The sequence below is a fragment of the Saccopteryx leptura genome, chromosome 2, assembly GCF_036850995.1.
Source record: "Saccopteryx leptura isolate mSacLep1 chromosome 2, mSacLep1_pri_phased_curated, whole genome shotgun sequence".
NCBI classification, from domain to species: domain Eukaryota; kingdom Metazoa; phylum Chordata; class Mammalia; order Chiroptera; family Emballonuridae; genus Saccopteryx; species Saccopteryx leptura.
The window spans coordinates 247,986,384-247,998,188 of record NC_089504.1 but is presented as its reverse complement, the minus strand read 5'-3'; the positions used below and the strand labels follow the sequence as shown (position 1 = coordinate 247,998,188).

At 47.8% G+C, this 11,805-nt stretch overlaps 1 protein-coding gene across 2 annotated transcripts; it reads left to right on the top strand.

Annotated features, from left to right (window-relative positions):
- Nucleotides 1-71: 71 nt before the first annotated feature.
- Nucleotides 72-11,712, top strand: EIF2B1 (eukaryotic translation initiation factor 2B subunit alpha). Of its 2 annotated transcripts, none has more exons than XM_066371129.1 (9): nucleotides 72-212; nucleotides 2,925-3,026; nucleotides 4,112-4,248; nucleotides 4,337-4,453; nucleotides 6,764-6,876; nucleotides 7,875-7,943; nucleotides 8,865-8,940; nucleotides 9,943-10,068; nucleotides 10,793-11,712. In XM_066371129.1, the coding sequence occupies exons 1-9, from the start codon at nucleotides 200-202 to the stop codon at nucleotides 10,955-10,957; spliced, it is 918 nt and encodes a 305-aa protein (XP_066227226.1). In that variant the 5' UTR covers nucleotides 72-199; the 3' UTR covers nucleotides 10,958-11,712. The 2 variants fall into 2 exon arrangements, with proteins under 2 accessions (XP_066227226.1, XP_066227225.1); XM_066371128.1 differs by having other exon boundaries at nucleotides 6,764-6,880; nucleotides 7,879-7,943.
- Nucleotides 11,713-11,805: the final 93 nt, after the last annotated feature.

The following is an 11,805-nucleotide window of genomic DNA, read 5'->3' as shown; positions in this document are numbered from 1 at the left end:
GCCACCGAGTGACGCGCAAGGCGTTTGGCCCACACCCGGCGCTGTATCCACGGCCCCGCCCCAAAAGCGCAGGAAGTGGCGTGCGGAGCCGCGCGGCGCGCTGTCAGTCTCTGTGGCTCGGAGCCGGCGCGGTCGCGGGACTCATCCAGGCGGGCACGGGCGGCTCTGAGCCGCTCGGGCTCCGCGGCCGGAGGGCATTATGGACGACAAGGGTAAATCGGCGCGGGACGGGATGGGACGGGACGGGCCTGCTGGGTCTAAAGCGGAGGCGCGCAGGGGTCTCTCCAACCTCGCACGCCCAGGCTGGGCTCCGGGAGAGGTCACTTTCCGAGCCCAGGCTTCTCGGCTGGATGTGGTTCCTCTCGTCACAGCGAACCCCTTTCGGCGTCCTCTATCCAGGGGTTGGACCCTGGGAGAATCTGCAGATACCCCCTCGCCCCACGCTTCTTTCCAGTGCCCTCAACCAACAAAATGTGAGACTTCGAACGGAGCGTGCACAACTTCTCAGTCTTGATTTCCCTGTATGTGGAGTAGGAATAAGACTCCCTATTGAATCTGGTACTAGCGTCAATAAGAATAAGGCGTGTTTGATGTGCTTATCTACTGTGGTTATCAAATGGTTTTATTAAAGTGAAACACAAGGGCAAACTAATATGCATATCGAAGCTTTCATGTGAAAATCAAGGGAGGTAGACCTCTACATAACGTAAATAAGTCTGTATGTGAATGGGCTTGTCTTAACTTAAATTGTCTGCAGGGATACAGAAGAAATTGCTTAGGTGGTTGACTCTGGGGTTCTCCCAGCGCTTGGGATCTAGGATAAGAAGGAGAATGACCTTTCAATATCATTTAGTAAGGGTCATCTGTATTCCCATCAATCATTATTTCCACAAAATCCAAACACCTTGAAAAAGTTTTTTTTTGTTTGTTTGGTTTTGGGTTTTTTTTTATATTTGTATTTTATTTATGTGAATTCATCTACACCAGGGCACTAAACAACAAAAGTAACTAAATTCTTTGGATCAAAGAGTATTTGCTCTAGAGTGAACAGGAGATGGGAAGCGTGCTTCTCCAAGGGGATGCATCTCACTGTGCTGAGTGTGATTTAAGGGCGTAAAGAGAAGTCCACACTCGACAAGTTGGTCCCTTGGCAATACAAGCCCATTACTTCATCTTATGGTCGAATAAGAGCTAGCCATCTTTTCCTGTGCTGGCAAAGGCAAGTTTACCCTGAGATGAATGAAGATTCAGCTTCTGCTCCTTTTTTTGTACAGCCTCTTTATCTTCATGGGAGGGACCTTCCTGGTTCTGTTCATTATCATTTTGTATATTTTTTTAAAAGAGAGAGAGAGAGACAGAGGGACAGAAAGGAAGGGAGAGAAATGAGAAGCATCAACTGATGGTTGCGGCTTCTTAGTTGTTCATTGATTGCTTTCTCATACATGCCTTGACCTGGGGGCTCCAGCTGAGTCAAGTGACCCCTTGCTCAAGCCAGCGACCATGGAATCATGTCTATGAACCCATACTCAAGATGCGACCCTGTGCTCAAACTGGTGAGCCCGCACTCAAGCCAGTGAGCCTAGGCTCAAGCTGGATGATCTGGAGCTCAAGCCAGCAACCTCCAGGCTTCAAACTTGGGTCCTAAGTGTCCTAGGCTGACGCTCTATCCACTGCACCACCGCTTGGTAAGGCTGTACTCTTTTTTTTTTTTTTTTTTTTTTTTTTGTATTTTTCTGAAGCTGGAAACGGGGAGAGACAGTCAGACAGACTCCCGCATGCGCCCGACCGGGATCCACCCAGCACGCCCACCAGGGGGCGATGCTCTGCCCCTCCGGGGTGTCGCTCTGTCGACCAGAGCCACTCTAGCGCCTGGGGCAGAGGCCAAGGAGCCATCCCCAGCGCCCAGGCCATCTTTGCTCCAATGGAGCCTCGGCTGTGGGAGGGGAAGAGAGAGACAGAGAGGAAGGAGAGGGGGAGTGGTGGAGAAGCAGATGGGCGCTTCTCCTGTGTGCCCTGGCTGGGAATCGAACCCAGGACTTCTGCACACCAGGCCGACGCTCTACCACTGAGCCAACTGGCCAGGGCCTGTACTCTTTTTCTTTAAAAGGGTTCCCCAAACTATAAACTTCAAGCCCTGCAAAACCTGGATTCGCACCTAGCTGGATATTAAACTGGCTGTGTTGGAAGTTTCGAGAGAACCACCTTCCCAAAGGATTTTCAAGAGTATATTTGATGCCTGACCAGGCCATGGCACAGTGGATAGAATGTCGGACTGGGATGCGGAGGACCGAGGTTCGAGACCCCGAGGTTGCCAGCTTGAGCACGGGCTCATCTGGTTTGAGCAAAGCTCACCAGCGTGGACCCAAGGTCACTGGCTCGAGCAAGGGGTTACTCAGTCTGCTGTAGCCCCACGGTCAAGGCACATATGAGAAAGCAATCAATGAACAGCTAAGGTGTTGCAACGAAAAACTAATAATTGATGCTTATCTCTCTCCGTTCTGTCTGTCCCTGTCTATCACTCTCTCTGACTCTCTGTCTCTGTAAAAAAAAAAAAAAAAAAAAAAAAAAAAAAAAATGAGTATATTTGACTACGGGGACTTCCATCTTGCACACTGACTTCAGTACCTAACCTTGTCTTGTAAGGCTTCACTGTATACAATACACAGTACCTGCATGCTCCACATGTACATATAAACCTCCACAATGATGGAGTCAACTCATTCTGTGTAAAATAGGCTCCACTTTCCCCGAACTCAGTATCCTCCCACTCCTGCCTCCATCTCCCACACCAGGTACCAGCCCAGGCCAAAAAAGAAAAATTTTAAATTATGTTGCTTCCTAAGGTCAACCATTATTGACAAGCTCTCTGGCCTTACATCCTGCTATGTGAATTGGATGAGTCACTTTATTGTCTCTCTTCCCAGAGTTAATTGAATACTTTAAGTCTCAGATGAAAGAAGATCCTGACATGGCCTCGGCAGTAGCCGCCATACGGACTTTGCTGGAGTTCCTGAAGCGAGATAAAGGTGAGGGTCATCCTCGAACACACTGGGCTTTAGGAGAGTCTTCTTCTAATAACTGTTAGAAGCGTAGAGAGAGAGATAAAGGTGTGCCTACATCAGGTAATGTCTTCCCAAGTTCTGCTTCTTCCTTCGTTTCAGTCTTCCTCTTAAACTGGAGCAAGTTACCATTAAATGGGTTCCCTTTTGTAAATGACACATGCTTTGAATCAAGAGTGACCATTTTATATCACGTTGACCGTGAAGCTTAAATTATAGCAACAGTTCAGCTTTCTAACTGTTTATTGAGCTGTCTTGTGCTGGATTCTGTGCAGATGTTACAGAGAACACTCTAGAATAAATTCTAATATTAATGTCATTCATTCTGATCGCCCACTCATTCAGGTATTCCAAATGTAAGCATCTGCGTATAGCATGACATCTTGTGTAAGAAATAATAAAGCCTTCTTTAACCCGAAGGGCTGGCCTAGAGACAGGTGTCTCTAGGACAACCTCCAGTGTCTTCTCATTGTACTTCCAGGAACATCCAAACACCTAGTCCTCTCCTGCAGCGCCTCACAGATCTCATCTGCCACTGCTTCCTAACTTCCTTCTCTGCTCTCCCTGCGTGAGCTGGGCTTCAGTCACGCTGGACTCTCTTTCTTTCTCATGCCAAGTGTGTTCCCGCCTTGGGGCCCTTGCATTGCCGTGGTCTGCTCCTGGAACCCTTCCCACTGGATCTTGATGCGGTTGGATCCTTTCCTCCTCGGGTCTCAGTTTAGATGGGCCCTCTCCAAGAAGCCATCCCTGTTCGCTCTACCATAGTTTCACCTTTCTCATCCTCTGCTCTTCATTGTCCTCATTACGATCTGTAATTAACTTCCTTATTTCTCTGTGTATTTGTTTATTGTCTGCTTCTTCTACCAGTAAGGGAGTTCCATCAGAGCAGGGACCCTGTCTGTCTTATCCACCGATGTATCTCTGGCATCTAGAATAGTGCCTGGCATATGAAGTGCACCCAGTTGAATGAATGAATGGATGAATGAATTACATACCCTCCAAGGGGCTGTGTTACTAAGATGAACATCACCTCTCTCACGTGATCGATCCAGGGGAGACCATCCAGGGCCTGAGGGCGAATCTCACCAGCGCCATAGAAACCCTGTGCAGCGTGGACTCCTCCGTGGCAGTGTCCTCTGGCGGGGAGCTCTTTCTGCGCTTCATCAGCTTGACCTCCCTGGAGTACTCCGTGAGCCCTGCCCTTCTGTTCCCTGTCTACTTCTCTTTCTGGCTGCAGGTATTCTCCACTTTGTCCTCACTTTGCTCTTCTCTTCTAGGATTACTCCAAATGTAAAAAGATCATGATTGAGCGGGGAGAGCTTTTTCTCAGGAGAATATCACTGTCGAGAAGTAAAATTGCAGATCTGTGCCATACCTTCATCAATGATGGGGCGGTGAGTACATGTCATCATGTACAGCAACTGGGAGTGAGGACTTGGGAGTTAAGACTCCTGAGATAAAATCCTGCCTCTGCCAACTTACTTGCTGTGCAACCTTGGATAAGTTACTTAACCTCCTGTGCTGCAGTTTGCTCATCTGCTAAATCAGGGGAGTAATAGCACCTATCTCATAGGGTTGTTGTGAGGACTAAAAAGATCGTATGTGTAAGGCCTCTGCACTGGGCCTGCCACTTAGTAAGCACTACATAAATGTAGATATTATGGTTATATGTGGTTGTCATTTTAAACAAGCAAAGAACATAAGGACAGCATAGATGATTTTTGATTTAATAAGATAAGGAAGTATTTTTATTATTGGCTAAACTAATTTATTATTGGCTAAATTATTGGCTAAATTAATATGAAGTAAGTCACAGAACAGCTCTTGTCACTGGTTAATGCTGTCTGTCTTTCTGGTGAAGATTAGCGCTGGATTGAGATTTTTTTTTTTTTTTTTTTTTTGAGATTTCTTTTTTTAACTTCACTTCAAATGCTGTTAGAGAGGTGCACAGCTGCCAGGTGTCAACGAGGGAGGAAAGACAGAAGCCGCACATTAGGGTCATCTCCCAGCGCAGGGGTAATGACACTTGACGTCCCTCCCCCAGCATACCTCCTTTCTACCATCACACCTCCACTGACCATAAAATCATTTATGTGCATTTTAACTCTGAAATCTTATCCCGTTTTATGACCCTCTTCCCAGTCTGTGAAGTACGTTATTAAATAAGTGATGTAATAGATGTGAGAGGAACTTGTACAAAAGCCAGTTGTAAGCAAAGCCATTTTTAGCCAAGTGGAAGCAGCATGGTGACTACTCTCTCAGTGGCCTTGGTCTTCTTCCAGCCGACTCGCCATGCAGTCGGTATCCTATGGGTTTCATTCGCTCTAGCGCAGGGGTCAGGAACCTATGGCTCACGAGCCAGATGTAGCTCTTTTGATGGCTGCATCTCGCTCGCAGACAAATCTTTAATAAAAAAGATAGCGTCGGCCCTGGCCGGTTGGCTTAGTGGTAGAGCGTCGGCCTGGTGTGCAGGAGTCCCAGGTTCGATTCCTGGCCAGGGCACACAGGAGAAGCGCCCATCTGCTTCTCCACCCCTCCCCCTCTCCTTCCTCTCTGTCTCTCTCTTCCCCTCCCGCAGCCAAGGCTCCATTGGAGCAAAGTTGGCCCGGGCGCTGAGGATGGCTCCATGGCCTCTGCCTCAGGCGCTAGAATGGCTCTGGTTGCAACAGAGCAATGCCCCAGATGGGCAGAGCATCGCCTCCTGGTGGACATGCCAGGTGGATCCCGGTCGGGTGGGCGCATGCAGGAGTCTGACTGAACAAATTTTTATTGGATAATGCGTAACATACACAGGTCGTTGTATGGCTCTCAGGGAATTACATTTTAAAATATGTGGCGTTTATGGCTCTCTCAGCCAAAAAGGTTCCCAACCCCTACTCTAGTGTAATTTAATGTGTAACGCCCACCTGCATCAGCATTGATTGAGACTAAATTTAGAGTAGAGCTCCTCAAGTTTAAACATGCATGTGACCTGCCTGAGGATCCTATTAAATGCAGATTCTGACTCAGTAGGTCTGGGGCGGGGCCTGAGAACCTACATTTCTCACAAGCGCTCGGGCCGGAGAGGAGGCTAGGAAGCCATGTCTGTTCATCTTGCATTGTTCTCTGTGCTTTGTTTCTTGGAAGATGCGTGTAAGCATCTGCAAATTTTATCCGGCCCACAGATGGGTTTTGTTTACCCCAGTATTTATAATAAAAAAAAATGTAGTTAACATTTATATATTGGATTCTTGACTCCTCTAGAGAAATCAGATGATCTGGCAATAGTGGGACCCCCTGAGAACAGCCGGGGTGCAGCCTTGCCAGTTCACTGCTGCCCCGGCCCGGCCCCCTACATTTATTTATGCCTTCTGCCTGGTGCCTGGAAGCCCAGGTGTGCAAACCATGGCTTAGAAGTAGAGCCACCCCAAAGGAATCTAATGGGGCCTTCAAATAGAAAGGCTTTCCACTGTGTGGGGGTGCCAGTTCTGTACCTGCAGTGGGAAGAGGGGACCCAGAAACATAGTCCATTGCCAGAAACCTTTTTCAACTTGTATATGGGCTCAAACCTTGGTGTGCCATCAAGGGCCTTGCTTCGGATTGTGGTTCATTTGTGAGAAAGCATGCAGAAAAGCTATGGGGTGCTGGGAACGCAGTGAAGTGGCCAGGGTGTATGGGGGATCTCTGGAAGCTTGCACCTTTGACCGAGATCTCTTGGCCCACAGAGAATATTAACCCACGCCTACTCCAGAGTGGTCCTGCGAGTCCTGGAAGCTGCTGTGAATGCCAAGAAGCGTTTCAGCGTGTACATCACAGAGTCACAGCCTGACTTGTCCGGGCAAGTATCGTCCCATCCGCTTATGTGCCCAGCGGTCATTTTAAAGAGCAGACTGAGGATCAGGAGCCATTGGGAGGAGCCAGAACACGCCCCGATTTGCCGGTCCAGCGGCATTGCTGGTGACTATGTTTGTTCCTGGCCCTGGATGAAAAGCACTGTGAATTTACAGTAGGCCACAGTCAAGTTAGAGGAACAGCAAAAGAATTTTTTAATCAAGAATAGATTGCCTGACCTCTGGTGGTACAGTGGGTCAAGTGTTGACCTAGAATGCTGAAGTCACCAGTTCGAAACCCCTGGCTTGCCTGGTCAAGGAACATATGGGAATTGATGCTCCCTGTTCCTCCCCCTCCCTTCTCTCTCTCTGTCTCTCTCCCCTCTCTAAAATGAATTTTTTTAAAAAAAGCAATAGAGCCTGACCAGGCGGTGGCACAGTGGGTAGAGCATCAGACTGGGATGCCGAGGACCCAGGTTCGAGACCCCAAGGTCGCTGGCTTCTGCCTGCGACCCCAGCAAGGGGTTACTTGGTCTGCTGAAGGCCCGCAGTCAAGGCACATATGAGAATGCAATCAATGAACAACTAAGGTGTCACAATGTGCAACGAAAAACTAATGTTTGATGCTTCTCATCTCTCTGTTCCTATCTGTCTGTCCTTGTCTATCCCTCTTTCTGACTCTCTGTCTCTGTAAAAAAATAAAAATTAAAAAAGCAATAGATTACTGAAGTCTCTATTCAGAACATGAGAGAAAAAACTTTTTCCTTTTTTTTCTGAATTTGCATCTCTTGCCCAGAGTCCCCCAAGAAGGTGGTTTCCCTGACACACACTTCCTTCTAAAGAACCCTGATTCTTGTTTCCTTAGACCAGAGTCTTTGGGATCTGCCCCTTAATCCATTAATATCAACTCAGTTTCATGCTAACATTTGTCAGTTAAGTGACTCATCATACACGACTCAGGAACTTTGTTGGATTTTCTCTAATGTTCTCCAAATGTCACTTTCAGTAAGAAAATGGCCAAAGCCCTCTGCCACCTCAACGTCCCTGTCACCGTGGTCCTGGATGCTGCTGTTGGGTGAGCACCTGGCCTCCCTAGCCACAATTACTTGTCCTCACCTACTCCCAGGGTTGGCTTGGAGAGGGTTTCCAGATTGAAGGTTTGAGTCCCATTCATAAACCTGCACGGGGTAGCGTCCTGCCTCTTAATAAATTAAGCCAGTGAGCTCATTACAAGCTCTTGATGGTGAATGCAGAAGAGGGGCCGGAGGCTGCTGGGGGAAGAGGAGAGGCGTCGTTTAGATAGCATCATGGTGCATTTTCAGAGCAAGGTGCAAAGGTCGGGTTAAGGTTAGCCCATGTAATTGCTACTCCCTCGCCATCAGAAAACACAGGTGTCCTCAGTGGCACTGGGATTCTTTGTCTCATCCATGCAGCTTAAACTGGGGTCACATGTCAGTGAACTTCACAAGGGAAAATGGGAGTAACAATCTCTTACGAAGAAAATATGTAAGACAGATGATTAAGGCAATTAGGAATGTGTTTGAGAGTAATAAGCATTTTGAAGAATTCTGCTAATGGCTCACTTTAAAAGGCAAATTGGCCTTCACCCTACCCAAAAGGTGCTTGAATTACAGAACACTTTCCAACTTCAGATCACATCGGGTCTTTATGACTCGACGTTGCATGGACTGAGCAGGACAGGAAACAGGCTCCATATGTATAAGGATAAACACTGCCTCGACAGTCTTGCCACAAGTTCGTGCGTGCGCGTGCTGGGGGACAATGTGAAGTGGGGTCCTGATTGTGTGGGTTTTAATGCCCCTGCAGAGCTGATAGCAGTGCCAGGCGCAGTCCCATGTGTTAAGTGCTCTTTTGAAGAAAGCTAGCTACAAAAGAAACTTACTGTAGTGAAAATAGAATGTTAATCTTTGCAGGTGATGTCGCTAACAGGAGCCCAGAAACGAGCACAAACATTTTCCTTAATTCCCTTTCTTAGCTATATCATGGAGAAAGTAGACCTTGTCATAGTTGGCGCTGAAGGAGTTGTGGAAAATGGAGGGGTCATTAACAAGGTAGGAGCCTCAGTTCTGCATAGTCCCTTGTTCAAGGTGGGGAGGTGTACGTGGGCCTGGGACGCAGAAGCAGTGTCGTGTGCTGTGGGTCAGTGACCTAGTCCTGCTTAGTGCATCGATGGGCTTCCCAGGCCCGTGAGCCATGACAGCGGTCAGTCCGACTTTGGTCAGATTCTCTTCTGCTTTGGAGACTGATGTATGTAAATTAGGGGAATGTAATTTATATTTCTTCAAAACATGTTTTAACTGAAATTGGGTTTACTGGTTGGTTTGTTTTTCTTTTTAAATTTTTCCATTGATTTGAGGGGTGGGGAAGGGAGAAAGAGAAGCATCAACTCATTGTTCCACTTAACTTGTGCACTCATTGATTACTTCTCATACCTGCCCTGACCAGGGATCAAACCTGTGACCTCAGCGTGCCGGAACAACGCTCTATCCACAGGGCCATTTGTTTTTCTTTTTATTGAGCATCAATAGAATGTGTGAAATTTTTTCTATTCATAGTCTAACATGGAAATATTTCATGATAGGTTGGTTTTTGTGTGTTAAAATATATATAATATAAAATTAGCCATTTTACTCATTTTTAAGTATACAGTCCAGTGGCATTACTACATTCACACTGTTATGGAACCATCAGCACTGCTTTCAAAACTTTTCAATCACTCCAGACAGAAACTGTCACCATCAAACAAAATTGACCATTCCCCTTCCCTACCTCCTAATCTAGGTACCTCTTATAAATAGAATCATACAATATTTTTCCTTTTGAGTTTGGCATGAAATTTTTGGTGGACTGGTTCACAGACCAACAGTTGAAAAATACTGTATAGAATTGTACACTTGAAACCTATGTCACCACAAATTCGATAAAAAACAAATAAAAGATCCTCTTCAATTCCGAAATCGGAATTAGTATGCCGTGTTCACCTGTACGCTCTCTGTGGCTTCCACTGGAGATGTGCCACAGACTTCACCCATCTCCTTTCTCTGACTGCCCAGATCGGAACCAACCAGATGGCCGTGTGCGCCAAAGCACAGAACAAGCCTTTCTACGTGGTTGCGGAAAGTTTCAAGTTTGTACGGCTCTTCCCACTAAACCAGCAAGACGTCCCAGAAAAGTTCAAGGCAAGAGTTTTACATATTTGAAGGGGTATTTGAGTCTAAACTGAAACCTTAGAAAAAGTGCCCAGAATGTTTCAGTCAGTTATTCACTCACCATGGCTATTTCTTCCAGCACTTGGGATACAAAGGTAAACTGGTGGTGGTTAGACTCACGGAGTCTAATTTATCCCCAGAATTTCAATTTATCAGTCTGCCCTTGACTAGTGAGGGCCTGAGGAGGCAGGGTGAGCAGTGCGTGCTTTGGAGTCGGCTGGACTCAGTTCCCTTTTCTACCACATTCTGATCACGTGACCTTGAGCATGCAAGTCTCTTCATCTTTAGCTCCAAACTTCAGTCATCTCTATCATGGGAAGCCAGTATTATCAGTTAGGATGACTCTGACTCTGAGACAGTCCCTGAGAAGTGCTTAGCACAACGCCTGGCACGTGCTAAGTGCTCTGAAAATAGTGTTATCTTGACAGTCTGGAGGAGTTAGCCCACCACACTTATGAGGGGATGCACGGGGTAGGTCTTTGTGGCTAGTAGGCCGCCATGATCCAGCCCAGCCTAGCACCACAGGTGCGCGCACACACACACCCCACTCCACCCCACCACCATCACCGTGCTGCGCGGCTCGCTTCCCCTGTTGGCAGGGAGTGCATGCAGGCAGTGGCACACAGGCCAAGGGCTCGCCCGTGAGCAGCCCTGAGTGCCTGGGCAGACTAACATGTGCTTCCTGTCTCCCCAGTACAAGGCACACACCCTGAAGTCTGTGCAGGCCGGACAGGATCTCAGGGAGGAGCACCCGTGGATCGACTACACACCCCCCTCCTTAATAACACTGCTGTTCACAGACCTGGGGGTGCTGACACCCTCAGCAGTCAGCGACGAACTCATCAAGCTGTACCTGTGACCACTGCGCTCCGTCCCGCCTCAGAGCTTATGTAGCTGGGGCAGGCCGAGTGGCCTCTTGACCCTGTGGTGAGCCAAGCCAAAACAAAATGTTTTTAATTAAGTTTTATGGACTCGGGACTTAAATTCCTACATCTTGGTGATTTTTTTTTTTTAATTCATTTCAGTTCCATTTAAATATGTTCATGGTTCCCCTAAAACAACCTTAATTGGACTGACAGTTTCCAGACACTCTTATTCATTTCCTGTTTCCAGAAATACACGTTAGATTTTTGGCTACTTCACAGATGAAAGAAGACAGGCCCAGGGCGCCCACCCTTCTTCTTACTTGGCACCAGAGGCTCATCTGCCAAAGCGTCCTTTAGAGATGCAGGCCTGAAAAGCAGGCGGTCCTCCCCGCAGCCTGGCACCTGCCCAATAACTGCAGCTGCCCAGGACAGCAAAGCCTATGGAGACACCTGCGCGTTGGCATCAGGCTCCGGCCGGAAGTGCGAGCCAGGGGCCGCCACGCCGAGCAGGCTCAGGCAGAATGGAGCAGAAACTGCCCAGAGGACCCACAGGAGGCCAAAGCCACTGTTAGCATGGGTCTCCGGCAGGGCTCCACTGAGGAAGACATCCTCCAGGTCATCTGGAAACTTCCATTCTGTACCTGGGAGAGATGTGAACCTCAACAGGCTTGGGACCTGAACAGCTTTTAAAAATTGTACTTGGGAACAAACTTAGCATCTTTTCAAATAAATTACATGAAAGATTTGATACGGTTTTGCATCAGTACTGTGAGCTGGCCTGGCCCGGCCCAGGCCCGGCTGCATTGGCTGCCATGGTAGAGACACTGACACTACGGCCACG

Excerpts from the sequence above, each read along its gene's own strand:
- EIF2B1 (XM_066371129.1), top strand. Across the intron at positions 6,877-7,874 it reads TCACAGCCTGACTTGTCCGG|TAAGAAAATGGCCAAAGCCC; the intron begins GCAAGTATCGTC and ends TGTCACTTTCAG. Across the intron at positions 10,069-10,792 it reads ACGTCCCAGAAAAGTTCAAG|TACAAGGCACACACCCTGAA; the intron begins GCAAGAGTTTTA and ends CTGTCTCCCCAG.